Source organism: Zootoca vivipara, chromosome 11 (genome assembly GCF_963506605.1).
Source record: "Zootoca vivipara chromosome 11, rZooViv1.1, whole genome shotgun sequence".
In the NCBI taxonomy this organism is placed as follows: Eukaryota; Metazoa; Chordata; class Lepidosauria; order Squamata; family Lacertidae; genus Zootoca; species Zootoca vivipara.
The window spans coordinates 41,146,518-41,172,987 of record NC_083286.1 but is presented as its reverse complement, the minus strand read 5'-3'; the positions used below and the strand labels follow the sequence as shown (position 1 = coordinate 41,172,987).

The following is a 26,470-nucleotide window of genomic DNA, read 5'->3' as shown; positions in this document are numbered from 1 at the left end:
CAGAATAATGAGTCACAACGCTCCTTCTGTCAGAGCCAGGCAATGAAAGCTGTGGGAAGGGAGGCTGGCGAAGCCCCGCCATCAGTCTATTTTTTAAAAAAATTGCAAATAGTATTTCAAGGCGGCTTACAAAAACAAATCCACCGAAATACAAAATGCAGTATAATAAACTAGCAGCCAGCAGATTAAACAGATTTTTTTAAAAAAAACAACAAAACAAAGACACCAGTTATGGCAATAATAATAATAATCCCCAAATAAAACGGCGGGGGACGGGACGGGCGCGTTTTGTCTCATGCAATATACAGCTGATGTCGCGGAGGGTGGGAAACGACATCCACTTTAGCCGCCGCTGGCTTCCTCTCGCCCGCCACGCTGCAGAAGCCGGCAGCCGGGGATTCCCTCCTCCCTCCAACTTGAAAAAGCAGCGCGCTCGCTGAGGGGATTCCCCCTTTCGCCGCTCTCCGAACGTTCGGGATTGTTCCGAGTGACGTCACACGAAGGGGGCTGCTTGCGGGCTGGTGCGCCTTCAGCCGAAGCAGCGCCGCGCAAGCAAAGGTGTTGGGAGGGGGCAGAATAGGAGAAACGCGAGGCGTGGAGCGGGGGTTCCACGAAACCTCTCCTTTCGGGGGGCCCTTAAAACCTCCGCGCGCGTTCTGCCGTATGTGTCTGTCTTTGGAGTTCTCCGCTTCGCACAAGCCAGAATCTTCTCCCTCCCTCCCTCGCACATGTACACAGTGTCGTAGAACGTCGGGCGCTCGCGCTCTCCCTCCCGCCCCCAACAAACCCAGCCTCGTCTGCTGCTCGTGGCGGCCGCGGCGGCTGTTGGCGGCGAACTCTCGCGAGGCTTGGGCGCAGGGCATCGCTGCTGCGGCTCGGAGCGGCGCCATTTTGGGGCTGACTGACTGACTGGAGCGAGGAGTTGTGCGCGCGGCGGGGGAGAAGCGGCGGCAAAAAGGAGCTTTCAAATCCGGGACCCCGCTGGAGCTGCTGCGCTTGGCCGGGACTTGGCTGGCAGGTTAGAGCCACGGTACGCCGGCGCCGCCGCCTCCTCCTCCATGCCACCCCCTCGCCGGACGGTCGGTCGGTCTGAGGGAAGAGGTGGCGGAGGAAACAATGTTTGCGTGTGCGGAGCGTGGGGTTCCGGAGCCAGGCAGGCGAGCGGGCCCGTCCCCGGGGGAAGAAGAGGCAGGAGAAGCTGGGCTCTGAGGCTCCGAGGCTGCGAAGGATCCTCGGCCGGAGCGCGGCTCCCGTAGTTCGGTCTCTTCCCCCCGCCCCCGGCCTGCATCGAGCCCTGGGCATGTGGCCTTTCTCCGTCTCCCTTCCTCTTCCAAGCCGGGGGGGGGGGAAATAAACGGGACACCAGCTCCGTTGGGCCCCGGCTTGGTCGAGGGGCGGCAGTTGGAGGCAGCAGCTTCGAACCCCCTGCGGGCGCATTGCGAAGGAGCGAGGGTGTAAATATGACAACCTCCAGCGGGAGGACTCGTCCCCGACTTTACCTGGCCATGAAATGGGAGGGGAGGAGGAGGAGAGAGAGCGAAACCTGGGCAGGAAACGCGTGCGCACTCCCGTAGGTTAGACGCTCAGAGAGCCGCGGACGCCTTTCCTCCTCGCGCCCCTCCTACTTTCCTCGGGTCCCGGATCCGAGATTGCCATCTCTGGGGTGTGTGTGTCCTATCGCGTGTTTACTCGGAAGTAAGCCCCGCAGCGCGGAGTGGGGACTTCTCCCGACTAACTCTGTCTAGGGGTTGCAGCTGCAAGTCCTCCCGTTTCACCGATCTTCCTTTTGTTCGGTTGGTTCGTTGTACCTTTATCTTTATTCTTACTTTTCTTTTTTGGTACGAAATTGGGCCAAGGGACGTGCTTGGTAGGAGTTTTTAATTCTTCCGGTTTTCTTCGCGCCTGCCTCCCATAATAGTACTATTACGCCAACCGCCGTTTCACCCTGGAGTAGGACCGTCTCCCCTCCCCTTTTCGCTGCTTCTAGCATATGCTTCCAGCGCAATCTGCGTGGATTTCGTTGCATGTCCTTATTTTAAGGCTTCCTTGTTCACAAGTACATGGTGTTCATTATTCTTAAGAGAGCAGATTCATAATGTTGCAGATTTCCGAGATGTCTCGAGAAAGGATCATTAATTGCAGTATGTCTTGTCTCTTTTTCCCAGCCTCCTACCCCACTTCTAGGTGATCTGGATTCTGAACATGAGCTTGGATATTTTGCAACCTGTTGCCTCAGCTTGTGAAAAAAAGGTAGCTGGATGCTGACCTGCAGAGTCTGCTTCGATTGAAAGGGAAAACGTTGACTAAAAGGGAATTGGGATTATAACCTGTCCAGTTGCTTTTCCACTTCAAACACTTCTGAAGCCCACAGAACCCGGTTTATGAACTTTTGAGATACTTCTCCTGCTTCTCCTTAAATTCAGGATATCATCTTGGACTAATTTTTCCCCATATGGAATGGATAATTGTATAAACTTCTTAAATTCTGCATGCTACTTTCAAGAACTGTTTTTGCTTTCTAGTTCAAACATTTCAGTCAAAACAGAGATTGACTTGTTTTGTCAACTAAGTCTAGAAGATTATATTAAATGTAGTTCCCAATTTCTCTAATATTGATGTAGAATTTACGGCAAATATTGCTTTCATTTTTTAGGCAATTTGGAATTACTTTTTACAATGATGTCTGTTTCCTAAATGAAGAGACAAAGAGCTTTATTTTTCATTTTTAGTGGGTTTTTTTTGTAGTGTTCTGAAGAAGCAATATGGGAATATCCAGATAGCTGCTGTGTGCGGATGTCTGAATCGACTCTTAGAAATGAACTTCATTTTGAATGCAGACTTTGACTTCTCAGTTCTATTCTTTATGTCATAAAAGGTGTATTTCTTTTGGAACTGATGTTTATGATAGTAAGATATATGCGGAATAGGAAAGTCAAGAAGTGTCAGAAGATAAGGCAGCCTGTTAAAACCAGACTTGTCTGACTTTTTTGAAAATAACTTTTTGGAGTCCTTAAATGTGAAGAATGGGTAGCTGATTTCCAATAATCAGCCCTTGTATCGCATAGCTACGGATGTAGTATCTTTAAGGAACTCGGATCATTACTGCAAGGGAAGCAAACTGGAAAACGCAAATCACGGAGAGTTAATGCCAATCTGTGCAGTTCTCTTGGATTTTGTAAGTATTGCCTGAAACTACAATTGTTACAAATATTAATTGTAGGTGAGGTAAACTGTTGAAGGTGTTCCTTTTTTGTTTTGCTTGTTTTAATATTTTTCTTTATCAAAAGTATGAGAGGTATTTTAACATATGAAACTCCATTTAACTATATCGGAACTTACTTGAATTCTAAAAAAGTTTATACTTAATGCTTAAATTTGCAGTTTCAGCTGATTCATGACTACTTGAAAATGAATCTGATTGAACTTAAATGGACTTGCATCCTATTTAGGATTTGAACCATGTGCAGAAGGGATCATTAGATCAGTGCCAGGCATCTTGATAGTGCTATGATAGTTTATTGGACCAGGATTAAGCCTTATTTCTCTCTGCTTTCTCTACCCCCCCTCCTTGATTTTGTACTAATATCTTAGTTTCATGTAAGGTCTGAACCAGAAAACTGGTTAGCTGAATCCGGCATAGCTGCATTAAAGCTTGACAAGAGAGGATTGTAATTGGCCACTAAATATATAATTGATCGTGAGCTGTCTAGATAGAATTCTCATTCTGTTTAGTCTTTTATGTGTATGTAGTAGATATAGTAGTGTTGGTATAGAAACACTTCTGTGAACGTGGAATGCTCTTCCCAGGGAGACTCGCCTGGTGCCTTCATCTTAAGGCACCAGGCAAAAACATTCCTTTTCTCCCAGGCCTTTGTTTAATTAGACAGGCCTTTATTTAACTACCCAATCTATGGCCTTTTAAACTTTGTGTATTCGAGTGGGATTATTGTTTTTATTTGTTACTATGGTATGTATGTAATACTATTGTATGTATGTTATTATGGTAAAATTTATATGTTGTAAACTGCCCTGTGATCTTTGCATGAAGGGCGGTATAGAAATTAAATAAATAATAATATGCTAGTCCATAGCCACTTGGAACAATTTTAGATTATTAAAATGGAACCCTGATCCTGCTCAGATCTTCACCTGATATCATTACTTTTTCTTTACAAGAGGATACTGGCATATCCTGTCCCCCAGTGCTGCAGATCTGTGATGCTTTTCTCCTTTTGCCTCTTAAGTGCCCATTAACCTTGTATATAATTTGTTTTGATATTTTACAGAAAGCATCTTTAAAGCCCTAGCTGCCAATATATACAGTGGAACTTTGGTTGTCGAATGCTCCGGAAGTCGAACGATTTGGCTTTCGAACGCCAACAACCTGGAACTGAATGCTTCTGTTTTCGAACATGCCTCAGAAGTCAAATGCCTTCTGAGGCATGTTTCCCCACTTTTTCAATGGATTTTGCCTCGGGTGTTGAATGTTTTGGAAGTCGAATGGTCTTCCGGAACGGATTACGTTAGACAACCGAAGTCCCACTGTATATGATTCTGAAATTGTGCATTGGCCCCCTTGTTGGCCTGGTTAATAGTAAGCCATAAACTACAGCACTTGTGGTTCATTCTTTGCTTATAGCTTCTAGTTTGTTTTGGAAATGCCAAGCTTGGTTTGCTTCCTTCTGGTATGCACAAGAAGAGAAGGGCAGGCACACTTGATCCATGTGTGCTAGCACACTACTTTGTGGCGAGATGTGGTTTGTTTTAGACCATGATTTACTGCTAACATTCAAACTGGCCCAACATCAACTTTTTTTTTGATTATTTGTTGTTATATTTCATCTCCAGAAAAAGTACATACAGTGAGTTGTTTATGCCAAGCATCTGCTGTTTTCTGGTGATGTATAGCTGAACATTTGTTAATTTTGTTGACAAGCCAGTGACAAGTGACTCTGGAAAGGATACAACTCATGAATTAGAAGCAATCCTCTTTGGAAGTTAGAGTGGAGAAAACAGAAGAGAAAGCAAAACAGAAACTTAATATGCACAGAAGAAATACTGGGCTCATAACAGAAGAGAAAATAAAACATAAACCAAAAAATACCTAGCTGAAATACTGGGCTTATAGTAAAGTTGCATAGTTCTTTATCTAGTTGTATAGTTAAATAGTTCTTTATGCTAAGATAAAGCCCAACTTGAAGAATAATTAATCCCCCTTGAACAGGGTTAGCCAAAATTGCCCCACTATTCCAGATAATTAGCCATGTGGTCTTAGACTGGTAGCAGTTGTACTCCAGTGTTTGAGAGCCACCATGTTGAATAATATTTACCCCAGGGTCAAATGAGCCTTTGTAGTACAGTAGGGTTGCATCTTATGCGGAGGTTTGGTTCCAGTGGTTCTGCATATACCCAAGCCCAAATGGATAGCAGATGGGGAGGATGGAGAAGAGAGAGAAAGAATTCCTAGTACTCCCAGAGCCAGCACACTGAGCAGGGCTTGCTTAGCAAGCAAAGCGGAGTGCTTAAAAACTTTTTGTGGTGGGTAATCCAAGTGGACCCAGCGTGAAGAAGAACTTTTAATCTCTCTTCCTTGCTTGGATTTCACTTGCACTTACGTGGTGTATGGTTGAAATCAACACAAGTTAAATGTGTTTAAGGTGTGACTGTACTGTACTTTGCAGTGGCTTGTTACTGAACACACATTTGGTAGTTTCATTTTCCTGCTCATTTCAATTGGGATAAATTGGACCCCTGCTATGTTAGGCTGTAATCCTAGCCCCACTTACTGGAACTAAGTACCATGGAATTCAGTAGAACTTGCTTCTGAGTAGACACAGGCTTGCACTGTTAGTTGTTTATTTTTTTAAAAATGAAGATGCTGGAATACTGAAATGGTATAAGAGTTAAGACAACTTCCCCAATAATTGTTGAGGGGTGCAGAAAGCAAAGGCATTCAAGAGCATACTGCAATTCATGATATTGTCCAGGCATGCTGAAATTATAAATTTCAAAATACTTCAAACACCTGCTAGGGTCTACAGCAATCCCACAGGCTTGTGATTTTTGCTAGTGCATTTATGCAGTATGGCTGTGCTAAAGATGTGAAACCCCTTTTGATGATGTTGGGTCCCTTAGTGCTTATGCAGTAATAGTGGTGGCTGGTCTGCACTGGACCAAGGGCTTGGTGTCACTATACATTATAGCAGGGGTGGCCAACTCCCAAGAGACTGTGATCTACTCACAGAGTTAAAAACTGGGAGTGATCTAACCCCTTTTTGGGGTTCAGGTCAAAGCTGTTGAGTTTTTTTTAAAGGAAGGGAAGCCCTTTTTTGGGTTTAGGTCAAACTTGTTGAGCTTCTTTTAGGAGGGAGGAAGGCCCATTTTTGTTTAGGGCTTCAGGTCATAGTTGTTCAGATTATTTTTAGGGAGGAGGAAAATTTTGAGTGAGCTTTTTTGGGGTACCAGTGATCTAGCAGTGATCTACCGGTAGATCACGATCTACCTGTTGGACGTGCCTGCATTATAGGATGGACAAAAGGTTTCTCTAGTCTATACCAAATAGCATTGCTCTCTTAAGCTTTAGCTTGACTACAGAATATTCTGTTTTAGTTGGCTGTTTAGATCCTCCATTTAGTTTCTTCTCCAGCAGAATACTTGAGTCAACAGAGTAGATTAACTACTTCTAAGTTTATCTTGCTCTGTACCTTATTAAAAGTAAAACTTGGATAGCTTCATTAGGGCAATGAGAATATAGTTGTGTTTAATTATAACATTTTACATTTCCTGCAGGTTTATTTTCAACAGAATCCAGTGCTGCCTCAAAAAATATATAAGATGGACAAAACAACCTAGTTACAAAGTAAGTTACTGATATTTGGCACTATTCAAATCACCTTAAACTCCAGCATATTTACATATGTTAATTCCCCCCCCATTTTTTTGACAATTTAAAACCTTAAATCAGAGATTAAAGTGAAGCCTTGGAGTGAAGATTCTTCAGTGAATAATCAATTCTTTTGATCTCTGTTGATATTTTGCTAGGACTACTTATCTTTGAAAATTCTATTTAGTTAGCTTTTTCTTTGTGTCTGCTGATATGACAGTGAATCTCCCCTTTCCTTGTACAGCATGCTCGGTTGAGAGCTCAGTGCAGACATTTCCCACCTTTCCTAAAAGTGCTTGTAGAAATCCCCTGACGATCCTGTGGGTCTTTGGCTAGAGGTCTAATATTTTGACATCAATAGAGTTTTTACACAATTTCTGTACAGAAGTGAAGGATATCTTCATACCTGTGCATGCTAAAATGATTAGCAAGAATTTCAGACTTAATTCAGGCATCAAAAGTAAGAATTTGAATTATATAGTACTGTATGTATATAATGTATGCTGTTTCTTACTACATACAGTAGGTCTTTAATTTTAATTGCAGCTTGAAGTAGAACCAGCTACATAGATTGTATCTTGGTCCTGAACAGGATTTTCTGTAATTTTCCTTCCACAGAAGCATTAAAAAGTGTGCCTCAGAATGTGTGCCGCATCTTACAATGATGACAAATCCTTATAGAAGTCATAGAATGATGGTTTCTGATTATGCAACTGAAACTTTTGTATTATGTAGAAACAATGCCGTGCAAGTTCACTAGTTATCTGTCTTAGCCTGAGTTATTGTGCTCACTTCCCTGGAAGTAAGCCCCATTGCACTCAGTGAGTTCACGTGGTTGCTTTTAGAGTATTAGAATCCCAATGTATGTAAAAACAATTGTTTTCTGGTGTGCATTTTGTAGGCCATGTTGCTTTAGTTATATAGTTTCCAATTTGTTTCTGAGCCCAAATCAATGAGCTAATGTTGACCTATAAAGCAGTACAGTCATACCTCGGTTTAAGTACGCTTCGGTTTGAGTACTTTCAGTTTAAGTACTCCGTGGACCCGTCTGGAACGGATTAATCCACTTTCCATTACTTTCAGTGGGAAAGTTCGCTTCAGGTTAAGTACAGACTTCCGGAACCAATTGTGTACTTAAACCGAGGTACCACTGTAAATGACTTGGGGCCAGGGTTTGAAAGGCTTGTAGAAAATAGTCTTCTGAGGCTTTGTTTTAGGTACCACCACCTTCGTAAAGAAGAAAAGTTGGTGGAAGCATGGCACAAAGCATTCTAGTTGTGGAATTTCCACTTAAGAAAGGTGAGATTGGCCTTATACAGTGGTACCTCGGTTTTTGAATGTAATCAGTTCCGGCAGTCTGTTCAAGTTCCGAAACATTCAAAAAACAAAAACTGAAAGTGAAAGCCTCAAAATGGAAGCCTTTAAACAAAAAAATTAAAATGGAAGCTGCATTTCCTATTCAACTTCAGAGGCGTGCTTGAAAACCGAGGCATTTACTTTCGGGTTTTCGGCATTTGAATTCCGAAACGTTGGACTATGGAGGCTTTCAAAAACCGAGGTACCACTGTATCTGTTTACTATAAGGCAAGCAGTAAAAAAAACAATTCTATTCAGCACAGGTTTTAATGGCTTGGTTTTTATTATGTTTAGATTTGAGCCTGCTCCTCTTGATTCTAAGACTTTAGTATTCATTCAGCATAATCATAATAGGCTCCAGACACTAATTGCTGGGGAGCATAAGTGGCAATGCTATCACATCTATGTTCTGCTTGTGGTATTCCTAGTTTGGTGGCTTCTCATAGGCATGTGGAATGTTGGACTACATGGGCCTTCAGTCTAATCCAGCAGGGTTCTCATGCTCTTAATCTGGTTTATTGTTTAAATTTGGTTTTATTGTTTCATTTAGCATACAGCCTTGTGGGGGGCGGTCCTTATTAGGGCCAAAAGGTGGGCTATACATTTTTAAAAACAGTTTTAAAAACTTTCCTTTCCTTTTCAGTGTTCTCCAAAATCATAGCATGTTCTCCATTGGGGATTTGTAGTTAATCCCTGCAGGTTCTCTCTTTGGCCTGAGTTGAGTGCACAATAAATTGTTCATCCAGCACTTCACAGTATATGCAGCTCCTAACATTGCACAGAACTGTAAATGGTATTTTAAAATGTTAGGCACTGTAAGGATGCAGTACAGTGATGAAATGACTGTTGTTCATTCTAGGATGGTGTAGTTGTGGATTGATAATTAAAAGTGCTACGATTGCTTTATTTTTAGGAAATGTGGTAAAACTCCTACTATAACTAAATTTAGAACAGTGTTTCTCAACCAGTGTGCCTCCAGATGTTTTGGGACTACAACTCCCATAATTCCTGACCACTGGTCTTGCTAGCTAGGGATGATGGGAGTTGTAGTCCCAAAACATCTGGAGGCACACTGGTTGAGAAACACTGATTTAGAACACCCAAGGAGATATGATTTTTATTATAAGTGCATTCTTGTTTCTTACTGACAAAAAAATACAGTTTTGAAACTGCACAATTTGGCCAGTCTTTTATATATGCATGATATGCTTATAAGTGAGTCCTGCTGCTAATCATGATGAAGACACTGCAAATGACAACTGCTGCACGACAAATGCTAGAGAGTGCAAGTCTTTAGCCTGTGAGGTGTCAACAAACAAAATACTGGTGCCAACCTTGGCTTAGCTCCTTGGTCCTGCACATTTGCATGATCCTACCATGCCATGGTGCGGCTTACTGTGTGGTCCAAATGAGGCCCACAAGGCTGAAGAGTGGAATAATCATGATTCTTTTTCTACTTTGGATATCTTTTCAGGGCTGTTTCACCTTGTTCTAACCCTGGAGCAAATTAAGTGTACATGGTATGGTCATAAGCCAGGCTCTCCATTGCTCTAGTGTTCTCTGCTATTTCTTTGAACTGCATTTCCTTTCTTATGCAACCCCAGGACTTTATGACGATGCATTTCTTCTTAATTCTTAGTAACATAACGCTGTTGAAAGTAGTCATTTCAGGATGATAAGTACCTGGGTACTCTATATCCTGAAATTTCTCTCTCACTCTCACGTGTAATATGGGCTCACCCTATTCTTCTGATTATAAATTGTTTTTTATATTGTTGTAAACCGCCCTGCAATCTGAAGGCTATAAAAATTCAGTAAATAATTATAGAAATTAACTCATGCGGTCATTAACAGCTTTTAAGTGCTTTTCAACATGATCCAACCTCTATGTCTGACACTAATGGAAGTCAGTAGACTTGGAAACACATCAAATATAGCTTGCTGCTTACAAAATGTTAGGCCCCCAGTGCTCCACTGACAACATCTCCATGCCATTAGATAGATACTTAATAGAAAACCTCATCCACTCTTGCTTTTGAATTGTGTAGTGTAGCTGGTGTGATGACATGACAGAGCTGTGGCATTTTCCAGAAAGTGGTGACCTTCAACTCTAGAGCTGTGAGATGCAGTTTAAATGACTGCACCCATGATTGTATGGATTGATGTGGGATAAAATTAAACTTAGGCGACATTCTATTGGGTTGTCAACTTTGATTGTAATCTGATATGCTCACTCTCCCTAGAATTTACAGTTTCTAATGATGAGGACTGTTTTATTTCAAACTAGAAATTAAAGCAACAAAAAACAATTTAAAACTTTTTGTTTATACTAGGTTAGATCCAGACTTGAATTCTGTGAATGGAAAGCTTGCAGAAGGGACTCGATGTAGTGACTGCCCTTAAGAATATGAAGGGTGGGAAGCAACCTGGTTGTCAAATGTCTGTATACTGGGGTGCATTTTAGCCTATGCTTGTATTAAAACTACCACATGAGCTTGGCCTTGGCAGAGCAGAATCTATCAAGGTGTGAGATAGTGGCATAGTGAAAATGAGTGCAGATTTTACTTTTTGTCAGTTGGCCAGAGAAACTCGCTGTAAAACTTCCATATTATACATGAAATCCATAATTAATGAAGTGCTGAAGATGAAGATGGCTATCAGATATTCAGCCACTGAATATGAACTGAACTGAAAAGGAACTGTCACATACTGTTGCTCAGCAGTTAAGATCATTGTAACCTGTAAAAGGGCTGAGCAACTTTGTTCAGTATTGAGGGTCACATAAAAATGGAAGTTGGAATACATATCTGAAGATTCAGAAAACTTAAAAATGCTAGATATGATGTATATATAGATATAGCACTTATTCTGTGGAAGTCAGGAATTGGTACTGTCATTTGAAAATCCTCATTTTCCTATGATAGGAGGAGATATTCTTCACTGAGTTGCTGCAAAACTGACTTGTGACATGCCTTTTGTGGTAGAGAGCATGCCTCTCTTCAGTTTTTCTGCCTTTAACCTAGCAGACAGGCTAAGCTCAAAATATATATGTCCATATAATAAAAATGTAATAATCTCACACTGCAGTTTGCTTGACTATAGACAAGTAGCAATCCAAAATGCAGTGTATTGGGAGGTGATGGATAGGTAGCTCATAGAGGGATTCCCAGAACAGGCTGCAGTGGTCTTCCAGCTCTGCTAGCTCCTTCATCTGTCAGTCTCAGGGCCCAGGATCCAGATCCACAGGCCAGCTGGTGCTGCAACTGGCCACTTTCCCCCTCTGTGGCTTGTGTTGAAATGTGCTGCTGCCATGTATTGCTATAAAGAGTGGCAGGAGAAATTGTTTCAGCCTGCTTCTGAATTTGTGGTAGCAACAGCAGCACCAGGAGGTGAAAAGCAAGAAGGAAGGCACACAGAAGCAGTGGCTTCTTACGGAACTTACAGAGCAATCCTAACTTTGTCTCCTTACAGGCAAGTCCTGCTGAATTCAGTGGGAATTTCCCAGGTAAGTGTGGTTAGCATTGCACTCTAAGACATTAACATTGCTGGTGTTAAAATCTTCACTGACTCCCAGTTTATTTCAGTGCTTTTCCAAGTATACTTGGTGAATAGCTTTTTAAATTTGTGTTTGTGTTAGCTGTGATTCTTGAATGTTATTGTGGTTCTTACTTTTCACTTGTTAAGTTTTTTTGGGGATATTAAAGTCTTAATGCAAGATATGTGATTAAAAATATATATATCCTACATTTCCCTTCTCTGATAGGTATTTGCCATGAGGTGTTGAAGCCTTGTTTTCACTGATTTGGAGAGACTGGACCTAAATGGCGCAGCATGACTTTGCTCCAGCCTGGCTTAATTTTCCTACTCCACCATCATCATCAAAGGTCTGTTTTTATGGTTCATTACGAGTATCAGCACCAACTTATATGACTCCTTCTCTCTTCTCCCCCCCCCCTTTTCCAAAAGGGAGACTAAATTTTGCATTTTTAACAGATTATGCCACCATGATAGTTATTACTATTTATTAAATTTGTATACTGCTCTATGCCCGCAGGTCTCAGGGTAGTTGGCTGCAGCAATCAAATGTAATTTGCCTCTGCTGCCCTAATAGTAAACACCACAATTAACTTGGGAATAATCACCAAAAGTGCATGCCTGGCTCACCTCCTTTTGACGGTAAACTGCATTTAAAATAAGGAAGCAAGCAAACAGGCAAGAAAAGTGGTCAGCTGGTGCTGACCCAATCTTCTTCCAGATTTTTCTGGTTTTGTTTTGTTTTTTGTTTAAAATACTATTGGTATATGCCTCTCTTTGTAAAAATAGTCTAGTTTAAATGAAACATTATTATGATACAAGCATGTTAATAGAATTACGTTTTAAACAGGTAAAATATTGTCAATTGGCCATTATTTTACAGCAGTAGGAATGTAGCGCTCTGTAGTGCTTACCTTCTTGCCTCCCCAAATTGCATTGTGGTGCTTATTGTTATGAATAGTTTTCAGCTTATGTATGTTTGCCATAGAGATGTGAAGGCCCGGAAAACCCCCGGAAAAATTGGGGAAAAACCATTTTTTTCGTTTTGTCCTGAAGCCTTTTTTGGGTTTTTTCCCAAAAAATGGAAAAATAAAAAATAGATTATGGAATGTTTTATTTTAACATGATAAGGGGTTCAAATATTTTAAGATAAGGGGTTCAAATATTTTATAAATTATTTGTAAAAAATATGTATGGTATCAGATTATTCTAATTTCTGTGAGGACAAGCAAGTCCTAGGTTACAAACTGAACTCTCCAATGCAAGAGCAAGATACATTTCTTCCTTTAGGAGGTGCTGTTGTCACCAAAAAAGAAAAAGGTTTCAGTTTTGTTTTTGCATGCGTGTGGTATGCATTGGTTCTGTTCCTCTTCACTAGGCCTCAAAGCACTGGAAGAAAATATAGAGCAACAAAAAGGGCCTGAAAGTATATGTGCTATTGTGGCAATCAGAGAAGTGTTATGATATGAAAGAAAAAAAGAAATGAAAATATTTTAAACATTAAATGCTGTAAAACAGTCTTTAAAAAGTGAAATAAACTAATTTAAGCATATAGTAGTTGCTAAAGTGGTTAACAGACCACACACATCAGTGTGAGGAAATACATAAGGTCTCATGGGCAAAACATGGGAGGTGGAGTAAGCATGTTGCATAGCAAACAGTGATGAATGACAAGTTAAATTTCAGTTCCTGTTTGGATACACTATATTTTTTTAATATGCTAGTTGTGATAATTTTCTGCCAATTAAAATTGTTCATAGTTATATTTTATGTTTCTAAAGTAACAAAATGACTTTCAATCTGGAAAAGAAAAAAGAAGTGCTAATGTAGCATTTTTTTCAATTTCCGTTCCCCCCCCCCCAAAAAACGGAAAAAAACGGGTTTTTTCCCCGAGCTTCAAAATTTCTGGAAATTTTACATCTCTAGTTTGTCACCATAAGTTCTCCGGAGGAAGAACTGTTTTAAAAAGTTTTTTGAAGGGTCATATCCGACCCTGTCCATGTGCAAGTCCAGTGAACTTTACCTTCCTCGCTTTCACCCCTGCATCCCTCCACACATCCTCAAAACCTGCTCTAGAGGGTTGGGGAACTCTGGAGCAGATTTTAGGAAGGCATAGCCCCATTCATGTAATGCTCAGATCTGCCCAATAATTTATTGCTCTTTTTTATATCATTTTTTCACAGTAACAGCTACCTAATTTGGGGTTTTGTGGTGTGTGTGTGTAGTTGGCATAAGTGTCAACCCTGTTTATCTCGTCGGCTTGGATCCAGAGATATTTTTTTTCCCACAAGTGGAAAAGTGCATCCCCTTGAACAAAGTAGATCTGCCTGATTTGTCCAGTTTCCCTTTCTTGACTCCTTTGTCCCATTCCACTCTGTTCCAGGGGTCCATTAATCTTCAGTCACAGCATTTGGGTCTAGGGAGGAGTCAGAAAAACAGATGTGTGAGCAGAGTTCCACTCAATGGTCTCTTGATCCTACCCATAGTGTTTTGCTGGAAAAACACTTGATAATTACTGTATTTTTCCATTTATACTATATTTTCCCCCTATTTTTTCAAGTTTAAAATTGGGGGGTCATCTTATACACAGATAGTGCATATGGGGGATTTCTTTATTTGGAGTCCCAAAAATTGGAGTTGTGTTATACACGGGGGCGTGTTATACATGAAAAAATAGTGTATTTGACTAGTCAAATGCCCCCCCCCCAAAGATCATCATGGTTTAAAACAACAAGTCATATGTGTGTTAATGTGGACTTTGCAGTGGGCCTGACATCCATTTAGAGACAAAGCTCACCAAGTTCTTGTCCTGCTTTATGCTTTCCATTTACATGCGATTGAAAATGATTAAATTCTCATTTAATCAAATGAGATTAATCATTTGATTAATCATTTGATTAAATTAAAGAGAATAATCAAACTACAAATCAAGCAGCATGGATGACTTGTAGAGAAATAATTTTGCCTAGCCTTCATTTCTTGACAGTTATTGGAGCCTGAACCTATTCACATTTACTGAAATGTGGGACTTGTTTGAAAAGTAAATGTACATTTTAAATCTGGTGTTCATTACATTGGGCAGAATCCAACTTTGTACAAGTGGTGCTCCACTCATGCAATGGGATTTTTACCTTCCTCTCCTCCCTCCTGCAGCTTTCTATCTGCACCCTCAAGTTGGCTCAAGGGTTCAGGACCCTCTGGAAATAAGTTGTGATACCAATAATATGTAGAATAGTTTTAGCTAAAAATGACTTTCTGGTGGCAACTTACCCACTTTGAAGTATGTGTGGTGTGTATAGAACAACCCCCCAACAAAACCCAGAAAATATCTTGCTGTGTAAACCTTCAGGTGAAAATGCCACCTAGATTCTGTTTGCAAGATGTAATACTTCTCTGCCCATGTTCTTTGGTATCAACTTGTTTTCTACCTTGCAATAGTGTAAAGATCAATAATAGCTTGAAAGGTCATAAATCGGGTCAGCAAACTTTTTCAGCAGGGGGCCGGTCCACTGTCCCTCAGACCTTGTGGGGGGCCGGACTATATTTTGAAAAAAAAATCAACGAATTCATATGCCCCACAAATAACCCAGAGATGCATTTTAAATAAAAGGACACATTCTACTCATGTAAAAACACTAGGCAGGCCCCACAAATAACCCAGAGATGCATTTTAAATAAAATGACACATTCTACTCTTGTAAAAACATGCTGATTCCCGGACTATCCACGGGCCGGATTTAGAAGGCGATTGGGCCGCATCCGGCCCCCGGGCCTTAGTTTGGAAACCCCTGTCATAAATCAACCAAACTTTTAACAACTCACTTTGCAATATCAGCATGTTTGGTGGAACACTAGCTCCACCATGTGCTGAAATTGCAGACTGCATGTTTGCACTTAGGTGCAAGATTTCTTGAAACTTGTATTGAAATAGTAACAAGGTGGCAGATCTTTCAGTGACTTGGTTGATGAACGTTTTGGGTCCCAAGCGCTGCAAACCTGGAAGTGGGTGTTCCGGTTTGCGAACATTCTTTTGGAAGCCGAATGTCCGGTGGAGCTTCCCCAGCTTCCGATTGGCTGCAAGAAGCTCCTGCAGCAAATTGGATGCTGCGCCTTGGAAGTCAAACGCTTTGGAAGTTTAACAGACTTCCGGAATGACTTCCATTTGGCTTCCAGGGCATGCCTGTATAGGTGGACATGAGGATGAAAATGCAGGAGGTTACAAATAGTTGGTAGTCTTAGCTGAGCAGTAAAGTGGTACCTTGGTTTAAGAACAGCTTAGTTTATGAACAACTTGGATTAAGAATGCTGCAAACCTGGAAGTAGGTGTTTTGGTTTGTGAACTTTGCCTTGGAATAAGAACATGTTTCGCTTCCTGTTGAGTGTGTACCATTTGTAAATTGAGTCTGCTGCTGCTATGGGAAAGCACACCGTGGTTTAAAAACACTTTGGTTTAAGAACAGACTTCCAGAACGGATTAAGTTCGTAAACCAAGGTACCACTGTATAGCTTTGTATAGTGATAGCAAAGAATGGTGCTATAGCAGTATGACTTTGCTACTGTTTAATTTGCCCTGGCTCACAGTTTCTTTTAGAGTAAATTAAATTTTGTCATTATCTTTAAAAGCCTTTATAGTTTCAGACCCAGTTGTTTCAAAAGATTCTCTAGCTTGCCAGGTGAGGTAATAAGTTAGGAGACCCTGTACAGTACTGTGTCTTATCACCATTGTGTAGGTGAGGCTATATGGTAGGACCTTTTTGATAGTGGAACCTAGGCTTTCAAACTTGCTCACCTAGGAAACCAGTCTGCTGCTCATCTTATAGATATTCTAATAGTTGGTTTAAAATTGTGCTTTGTGAGATGTTTTTACTGTAGAGCAGTTTCATTCTTCTGGTTTGTTGTTGTGCTTATTAGGTTTTTTTGCTGCTTATTTTTATTTAAATAGATGTATATACTTAAAATGCATTTTAATGCATTTTAATGAAGTTTCTTTATCTATATACTGCCTTAGAGGCTTTTTGAAGAAAATAGTGAAAAATATATGTAAGAGTGATAAATATATGTAAATGCAGAGATGCAAGTACAGACAAATACCAGATATACCTGGCAGCCACAGAACCCAGGTAAAATGGCAGAGTGCTCCCTGTCAATTGCTCTGGAAGTTTATAACGACTTTATCCCCCCCTTTACTCTTGCCCTTTTAAAATGTGGGTTTTTTGGGGGGTGGGTGGTTGTTTTTATTTTGATTATGTATTTTGTGGTTTTATATTTTGATTTTATTCTGAAAACCTCCCTGAGACCCCCGGGTATAGGGTGGTATATAAATTCAATAAATAAAAATACTCTTGGGAATGATTTTAGTGGCTTCAGATTTAGAAAAACTGAAAAGTATTTAAACACCAAACCTTTGCACTCTTGCATGCCAACACAGTAGCTGAAGATGATTTATTTAGTGTTGCTGTTGTAGACCTCACTTAATATTTGTGTTTACTTTTAGTCATCACTGAATTTTGAGAAGCATTCCGACAGCTTTTCATGGACAGAGAATCGTTATGAAGTTAACCGTAGGCGACACAATTCTTCTGATGGATTTGATCCTAGTAGTGGTCGTTCAAATGGAGGTTTGTATGTGTTTAATTCTCCAGATACAGTGTAACCCTATTTTATTTTTACTGTTTTTTAAGTGTTGAGCTGCTCCTAGTTCATAAACCCCTTGAAAAGTTCACTGTGTAAGCTGAAATCGATATGGGTGACTGTATTGGATAAACTGAATACTCCATGCAGCACAACTACAGAACTGCTCTTTGGATGAAGATGAAGAGCCATAGATTGTGCTTCATCCTCTGTATAGCTGTATACAGATTGTGCTTCATCCTCTGTATAGCTATAGGAGGGTGAGCAACACTTGGATGTACTGTATTTTATAAAATTACCACCCCAAATTTACTTTCCAGTATTTGTATATTGCATATTACTACACCAAGAAAAAACAAACTTTTTCAAGGTTTCGATGATTTTTTTTTTGCATGTTCACCGTCCCTTCTCTAAAAGTTTAAAGAAAATTTCTACATTAAAATCCTATGCTGGATTGCCTATTACCATTCTTTTATGGATGATAGCTTCTGTTTATTCTTTTGAAATTAATACTTCTGCTGCAGCTCACTTATTTCACACCATACTTTTGTCTTTTTTGGATGCTACTCTTAGATTTTCTGAGTGACTAACCATGGAATCTTATTCTAATTTTTAATTTCATCAATCATTTCAATAATTTCAGTTCCTAATTTACAGTTCCACCAAACTTCAGCTACTTTTAGCATGCTGCATCCCCCCCCCCCCGCAAAGTAAATTGTTTTGGAAACTGCTTGTAACTTTTCCATTTTAAAATCCTAGGGCATTTGGGAAGAAAAGAGAGAAATGGCTGGCGTTCACAAGGTAGAAATGGCACTGAAAACACACACCACAGAGTGGGATATCATAGCGGAGGTTCACGTGCTCGCGCCAGTAGCTTTCAGTCTGGAAAAAGCCAAGGGTTGCATGAAAAAAATGCACCGGAAAGTGAGACTCTGAAAAAGGAAGACAAGGAAGAACCCAAACAATTTGAAGCTGAAGATTTTGTAAGTTAATCATAATGAATTCATTCACTCGCAGAAGTGAATCATTTATGTGCTTTCATTGAGCTTTAATCAAGACCTCCATTGGTAGAAGTGAACTCCTGACCGTTACTTGACAATGGGAATTTGGTGTCAGTGCTGATAGGTGCTGAGAGCAAGCCCCCACTGGGATCAGCTACAGTAGGGAGTTCCCATTTGGGAACTTCTTAGGACAGCCAATCTGGTGAAAGCAGGGGCTTGCAGTCAGTGCTGAGCCCTACTTTCAGCAGGTATCTTAATTTTCAGCCTGGCTTGAGTTATGATTTCAGGGTGGTTCCAGATGATTGACAGGTGAGTGGCCTTGCCAGCCTGTGAAAATGCCAGCCTGTGTGGTGTAGGTGACATCAAGATCTGGTCTGCCAGTAGGATTCTGTTCCCAAACACTGCATGAGATGGAAAGTAAAGATAGCATTGGATATTGCATAGCGATAACTTAGAACCCCAAATCCTTGGGTGACCTCTATTGGTGGTGTTATGTAGATATTAAATAGGTGGGCCAAGGTGGGACACACCCCAGCCCCCAGCTAAGGTGTAAAGCAGGAGCTCCTGAGCATCGTCTGCTGGAACTTTCCTCCTAAGAAAAACCAGAGCTACTATAACTCCATGCACCAAGCTCTGTTTCAGCAACCAAGTCCAGAAGGATGTCATAGCTTGATGGTATCAAAAGCCACCAAGACGTTCATCTGAAACAACGGGTACACTACCTCTGTCTTATTTCTGCAGAGGTGATTCACAAATCCAGGCCTAGAGCCAAATTGAAGTACAGTGGTGCTTCGCTAGACGAATTTAATTCGTTCCACGGGTCAATTCATGTAATGAATTTTTCGTCTAGCGAGACATGGTTTCCCATAGGAATGCATTGAAACTTAATCAGTGCGTTCCTATGGGTTCTGGGGGACTGGCGGCGACGGCGGAGCTTGCTCTCTTGGCTCAGGGAAGGCAGGCAGGCGCTTGCTCTCTTGCCTGCCTGCCTTCCCTGAGCCAAGAGAGCAAGCGCTGCCGCCGCCAGTCCCCGAGCCGAAGCGTGCCGGTGCGGGGACTTTTCGCCGGCTGCCTTCCCCTTGGCTTGGGGAAGGCAGCCAGCGAAAAGCCCCGCTTTCTCCCGCTCGCCTCAGCTCGCCTTGAGAAGCCCTGTATGATCCCCGATGTGTCGGGCGGGGTGGGGGGAAAGCGGAGGAAAGATCCTGTGCTTTCCCCCCACCCTGCCTGTGCTTTGGCTTCCTCAGCAAAGGCAAGTCTGCCTGCTTGCCTTCGCCGAGGAAGCGCCTGCTGCCGCCGAGCCAAAGTGGGGGGGGGGAGAGAAGTGGAGGAACAAATCTGTTCCTCCGCTTCTCCCCCCGCCGCTTGACACACAGCTGCTTGCCTTGGCAGCTGCCGCCTGGCTTCCCCTTGGCTCGGGGAACACAAAGGGGAACCAGCTGTAGCGCGGGAAGAAGGCAAAGGAAGATCAACTGACAGGCGCTGACAGCTCCTCTTCCTTTGCCTCTTCCCCGCTAGACAAATGCCTTTTGGGATTGCGATCAGAGGTTGACTCGCAGCCGCTTCGTCTTTTTATGGCCACGCTTCGCAAGACGAAGCGGCGGCCATAAAAAACCTATTTCGTCTAGCAGGGCATTTGTCTAGCGAGGCATTTGTCTAGCGAGGCATCTGTAGATCTTTGTCATTGTTAGCTTGGAGCTGTGAAGTCACTATGAGCTTTAGTGCTGTGAGAGCGACAAGCAATTCTTCAGTAGGGTTGAGAATGAAGGGAAGCTTCTTTTTCTCTCCTTCCAATAGAGGTTTCTCTACTGCCTCTTTCAAACTTGATGGGACCTCACCTTGCCATGAAGAGGCATTCACCATTCCTATTAGCCACTTGGCCAGGCCTCTTGAAAGCTCTTAATTAACCTCCTCCAAAGTCCCACCCCTGCTTTCACCAATAGCCATCTTAGCTTAAATTCTAAAGCAGACTCCTACATGCTCATCTTGGCTGTTCTCTCCAAGCAGCTGCAGTGATAGAAAGGACCAGGCATTTGGTAGCAGCAGGCATTCCTAGCTGCTATGTTGCTTCTGCTGTCTACTTGGGGGCCATGGTAGTACTGAAGGATAGCCACCTACCACACCCTGAAAAGTGACACTGATGCCATTGCTGTCTGGAGTGGGCCTTTCTTCACCTGTCCTAAAGATGTTCCTGTGGCTACTATGCCAGTTCTGCAATTCTCTCCAGGCAATGGCAACATTTTGAAAGAATGTAGCTGGGTGACAACCATCACTTTGCTTTTCCAGCTGCCACTTGCTGCTTTTGCAGGTTTCATTGAGTGATGCTGAAATAAGATTCCGCGCCCTCATTGGTAAACATCATTTGCCAGATCTGAATCATCTCTCTAAATTGTAATATTTATGATCTGGCACGTTACAATTTAAATATTGGATATTTTCCAGCAGATCTTAAATCAAACTGTCTTTTGTTTACCCCTTTCTTTTCAGCCATCCCTGAATCCTGAATATGAGAGGGAACCAAACCAGAATAAATCATTAGCTGCTGGTGTTTGGGGTAAGAGCATTGGGCTTTAAATTACAGTAAAGCTTTTTGAGTGTCATTTTGTTAGAAAGTGCGTGCCTTTGAAGTGATATTTATTGTTGCACTTTAAGTCAGCTATAACTTTGTGATGCTGTTTGATTTTTGTGATGCATTTATTGAGCATTGAAAACTATCAGAATAATATGACTGTGCTGCTCATAAGGAGTTATAATATGTGCATATTCACGTTCTTGCACTAAAGATAGCCACCATGTGTTAGCGTTCCTGAAACCATGATGGCTGTGCATTGATAGAGAAAATTTCTGATGCAGTTCCATTGTACCTGGTTATAAACATAAACACTTGTTTTGCTATGATGACCTACAGAGTACAAGGAGAACTGTATCACCTGAGCCTCTTCAGTGTTTTCCCCCTGATTTAAAAAATATCAAAGCAATATAAGATGAAACTTTTGTTTCTTTACAGAATATCCTCTGAACCCAAAATCTAGATCTCCACGAATGCTGGTTATTAAAAAAGGCAGTACGAAAGATTTACAGATATCTGGATTCCCTGTAGCAGGAAATAATCATTCACAGTCAGTCAAGAATGGAACTGGTACAAGTGTCTATAAAGGTTTAGTTCCTAAACCTGTCATTCCACCTGCAAAGGTAAGATGTGTATAAGTAATGTGTCTTGGAGGAGGGGATTGCAGACTCTTCTCTTGCTTTGTAATGTTTTTCACTTTCTCTGTTAAAGCATTACATGTAGGACACATATTAAACCAAAATAAATGTAACCCTGTTTACTCCTTTATCTCTTGTTACCTCTCTCTGTTTCTCATTGCCTTCTCTTTCTCTTTGTCAAAATTTAGATTCTAAGCTTCTCAAGGAAGGAGCCAACCCCTCTCTTCAATTTAAATTTTTTTTTTGCATATATAGTCATGTAGACTGATGGTGGTATAGAAACATTTTCAGGTTCTTGTCATAAACATTAAATAATGTAAAGAATTTCGTTTATTAACCTGGTCAAAAATTATTCATCATTTTGATTTATTTAGACAACACAGTGGAAAAGCCAAACAAAAGACAACAAACTTGGCCCTCCATTTCCTCATGATTCTCCATATGGTATTGGAAACTTTAGTGCTTTCAAATCTACTGCTAAGGCTGTTGGATCACAGAATTCAGTGAAAGAGGTACAGAAAAATTGGTTACTTTTTTATTTGGGGTATTTCTAGTTTTGAGAAGCTATGTTTCATGAACTTGTGATTTTTGAGAATTAAATGGAAACCTGAAACTATATTTAAATAAAACAGAAATACTGGCAGCTAAGCAAATGAAACATTGCCATGAAGTTTTTCTTCATCTCAGTATTGTTTCTCCACCATAGTGTAATCGATCAAATTCCTCATCTCCAGTTGATAAACTTGGCCAGCCTCGCTTAACCAAATTGACTCGAATGCGCACTGATAAGAAGAGTGAATTCTTGAAGACACTGAAACGGGATCGAGTGGAAGAGGAGCATGATGGGCAAGAGAAGGTACTACAAATTTTATACAGACGGTCATGTGTGTTTCATTTTTTACTACAAATGACTTTCAGCTTACATGGGGGCTGCGTTTTGAGGATAGTGCGTAAAGCCAAAATTGTGTGTAGTCAATGGGTTCAGTGGTGGGTGGGATTGCCAGCATCTTCTTTAAGACTTATGATGCTGTGTGATCCATAAAGAGTGATGTAAAATGTCGATAAGGATTGTCTTATATTGGGAATCTACTTAAAGGAATATCTTCCATAGTAAGTGTAGTATATGTTGGTCATCAGAACTTACTGGCTCTATTCTATGTAGCTTAAAATTCAGCTGTTTTAGTCAGTCCTGTACCACACACCAAAAGTAAACAAAGGTACTTTGTGCTTTGCAATTCAGAGATAACAGTCTCATTAGTCACAATGTCTATATGCTCTCCCCAGAAGTGGAGGCAGTGTGCCCCTGAAAGACACTTGCTTGGGTGGGAGCAACAGCAGCAGAGTTCCATTGCACTCATGTCTTGCTTGTGGGTTTTTCAGAAACATCTAGTTGGCTTCTGTGGAAAATGGAATGCTGGACAAGCTCTAGCAGTGCTCTTCTATGGGCTTAACTTCCAGTGGGAAGCAATATGTAGGCTTGTTGCGTCTTTTTATATTCATGCAAATCATGGACAAATCTTTGGAATTTACTCAAATATGTGACTTCTTTAACAGGATGATGATGATGAATTTAATTTACATAACAGCAACAATGGTCATGAAGAGAGGGACATAAACCGAAACTTTGAAAATGAAATTCCTCAAGAAAATAGAAATGCTATAATGATGTCTCAGCAGATCATTCGGTCTTCAACATTTCCGCAGACGGATGTCCTTTCAAGCTCACTTGAAGCAGAGCATCGGTATGTATTATTCCAATTATTGACATGGTTTTAACCTGTTGAAAAATACAGCTTGCTGGAGGGATAGGTATACATCAGCAGCAGGGAAACGTTTTGACCTGGTGGAGCAGAACCATATCTGTCCATGGGCTAACTTTTGACAGGCAGGCGGGACAACCTGTCAGTTGACTGATATCAATTCCCAGTGGAACTCAGTCATGCAGTTGATCCAGTGGGCTTGAACTCGGCGCACATCAGCTGATGGGCAGTGACTTCATCTTGGTTTTCTGCAAGGATCAATCAAGCTATCAGGTTTCTCAGGGGAACAACAGCACAGCTGATTAAGACTGCCCCACACCTGATGTCACATAATGACAGGTGTAGGGCAAGTGTCTCTAGTTTGGGGAAAATAGTATCATGGGCAAAATTTAGCCCCTTGCCTGGCCAAATTTGACTTGAGGACTGAAGGTTCCCCACCCCTTGTATACAAGGTTAAGTTGGCTTACAATATGAATTAACTTGATCATTTTGATTCAGTATTTCACATACTGCACTTAAATAGTATGTTCAGTTTCTTTAATGGAGTTATTGTCATTCAGCTGTATGGTTCTTGAAGCATAGTTTTATTTATATTGTTTTAAGTTGAATATTTGCCTGTGTTGTATCCTAAAGAATGGGTTAGAAATACATTAGATAAGCATCCATGTATAGACCCCCTGTCGTGCACTGGGTTTTCTGATGTATTGATGTGCCACTGTTCTTTCTCGACTGGGAAGAAGAGAGGCATGAAGAAAAAATGGGCAGGGAAGTGAAGCAAACCTTTTACTCTTTCAATCACTTTCTCCAAAAAGTCTTAAGATTGCAAGGTTGTGAGAGCTGGCCAGAAGTTGGATTAAATTGCACCGTTCAGAGCAATAAGATTGGGTCTGGAGAATGAAAGTTGTTGATCTTTTTATAAATGTCCACATTTTTATTTCTTTTGTAAAGATTGTTAAAGGAGATGGGTTGGCAAGAAGACAGCGAAAACGATGAGACCTGTGCTCCACTAACTGAGGATGAAATGAGGGAATTTCAGGTCATTAGTGAACAGGTGAGAGCGAAAGCTAGCCCTACATAACTTGAGTTTGTTGTGTTTCAAGTGAAATATTCTATTGAGCGGGATAAAAGATGGACATCTTTCTTACACTCCATATTGAAGCATTTCAGTGTTAAAAAAATCAACTAGTACCTTCTTAATGCCTAAGAGAGCCGATAGCTCAACTATTTATGGTGGCAATGGGAATCTTGTTTTCCTATAAGAGCCTGTTTGTTATATACACATTGGTGAGTGTTTTAAATTTCAAGGGCAAGAAGTTTCTTAGTGTTGGTTGACCTCTTATTTAAACTTTTCTCATCCTGTTCCTTCCCTTGGATTTGAGCCTTGAATATTGCAGGGGGGATTTCCAATATTTAGTCTGAGCAAATATTTTGTAAATCTACTGGTTCAGAGATACAGGAGGGGGAAGATGGGTATCTAGAAACTAGGTAATTCCTATAAGAGCATAGACCCCTATTTGAAGGGATGTTTGAACTATTTGAATTGGGTTTGAAATGGGGGTCAGCTTACTAATGGTTGCAGAAAGTTTTGTGTCTTCATATTAAAGTAGCCTCCCCCCTCTATCCAGTTCAGTTTTATAGAATCAGGGATGTGACAGTAGAGACAACTTACTGTATATATGCAAACAATATGTAAACCATGCTTAGTTTAGGGGAAAATGGAATTGTAACTAGGGATTTACATCTATGTGCATGGTTCTCTTTAACCTCATACTTTGACTTGAGATGACAGGAATCTAATTACATGCTTATTTTCATGTTTGTTACTAAAAAAAACAAACAAAAAACCCCTGGAAATGCAAGCGTCTACAAAACGTAGTACTAATGCCATTGTTGAATCTTGCGAAGTTAATTTTTGATGCCAAACCTGAAATACACATACTTAACACCTTGTACAAAAATAAATGCTTTTCATTCTGCCATTTTCAGATAGCTAAATTGATTTGTGCTTTAAATTTCAGTTACAAAAAAATGGCCTTAGGAAAAATGGTATTCTAAAAAATGGCCTCATCTGTGACTTCAAATTCAGTCCCTGGAAAAACAGCACTTTCAAACCAACAATTGAGAATGAAGACACGGAGACAAGCAGCAGTGACACATCAGATGATGATGATGTGTGAAGATTGCTAGAGGGTACCTGCCTTGCATCTTGTGTAGTTTGAGAATGAATCGTTCAAAAGAGGGGAGAACTATAATTTTACATAGTGACATGCCCCCTTAGAGGAAGGATCTTTTGGACTCCTCGTGAAGGAACCTAAGAATGTTGTGTTGATGAGCTGTGTTGAACATGACTATAATTTCTGTAAATGAATGTTGTAGAAATGAGGACTTTGCCCCAACATTGACTTTCTTCATCACTGCAGCATTTCTCTGATGAGCAATGTGACAATGTAAGAGATGAGATTTTCTCATTTAATAATAATAAAAAGATTATGTAATGTTTGGCAAAGTTTTTGTCTTAAAACTGCAGGTCTAAGGAAAAGGGCAGCTTGACACAGTGTGTTGCTTACTGAGACTGATTTCTTCTACAGTGGGAATCTACAGTTTTCACTTTGTGCACAGACAATAGACAATATAGCATGTTTGCTAAACAAAAAATATATGACATAAGTGCACTAAGACATCCATTTCCTGAACTGTTGTAATTGTTCCACATACCAGTAATTCTCTAGCAGTTTGTACTACAGTAATTATGAAAAGACTTGCTTCAATTCTAAACTTCACAGGACTGGTGTAAATCAAAAGCTTTATTTGGATGCTGCAAGACCCAGGAATCTGGATCCTCCACAATGAGTGCTGATTCTTTGTGGGGAAAATAAACATTATTTTGATAAATTACTCAGATGCAGAAAGCTTATTTCTCTGACTGGATCCATCTTAACACATGCAAAATAAAATGTCTTCACTTAATATCTTGGAAGATAACATTGAAGATACTTGTGTATACCTTGTGGTTCTTTTAATTATCCAGGGTTGCTGCCTCCACACTTCAGAGAATTAATTCTAACTTCTGGCTTGTGTTTCTGCACAAGAAAGGTTTTTTT

The 26,470-nt window shown here is 40.8% G+C and overlaps 1 protein-coding gene across 3 annotated transcripts; it reads left to right on the top strand.

Moving 5' to 3' along the window:
• The first annotated feature begins 867 nt into the window (after positions 1 to 867).
• Positions 868 to 25,864, top strand: GPBP1 (GC-rich promoter binding protein 1). 3 transcript variants are annotated; one of them, XM_060280285.1, is made up of 14 exons: positions 868 to 1,018; positions 2,166 to 3,175; positions 6,790 to 6,859; positions 11,711 to 11,744; positions 12,003 to 12,123; positions 17,268 to 17,391; positions 18,164 to 18,387; positions 20,890 to 20,956; positions 21,410 to 21,594; positions 21,984 to 22,121; positions 22,316 to 22,465; positions 23,164 to 23,351; positions 24,318 to 24,420; positions 25,388 to 25,864. In XM_060280285.1, exons 5-14 carry the CDS (start codon positions 12,061 to 12,063, stop codon positions 25,544 to 25,546), a joined length of 1,401 nt encoding a protein of 466 aa, XP_060136268.1. In that variant the 5' UTR covers positions 868 to 1,018; positions 2,166 to 3,175; positions 6,790 to 6,859; positions 11,711 to 11,744; positions 12,003 to 12,060; the 3' UTR covers positions 25,547 to 25,864. The 3 variants fall into 3 exon arrangements, with proteins under 3 accessions (XP_060136268.1, XP_034956529.1, XP_060136267.1); XM_035100638.2 differs by lacking the exon at positions 11,711 to 11,744; XM_060280284.1 differs by lacking the exon at positions 11,711 to 11,744 and having other exon boundaries at positions 879 to 1,030.
• The last annotated feature ends 606 nt before the right edge of the window (positions 25,865 to 26,470 follow it).

What these genes read in the sequence shown, in the direction of transcription:
- GPBP1 (XM_035100638.2), top strand. Translation starts at nt 12,061, where the DNA reads ATGGCGCAGCATGACTTTGCTCCAGCCTGGCTTAATTTTCCTACTCCA. An exon ending in CTCCACCATCATCATCAAAG is followed by an intron (nt 12,124 to 17,267) that starts GTCTGTTTTTAT and finishes GTTTACTTTTAG; the next exon opens with TCATCACTGAATTTTGAGAA. An exon ending in TTCAGGTCATTAGTGAACAG is followed by an intron (nt 24,421 to 25,387) that starts GTGAGAGCGAAA and finishes TTTAAATTTCAG; the next exon opens with TTACAAAAAAATGGCCTTAG.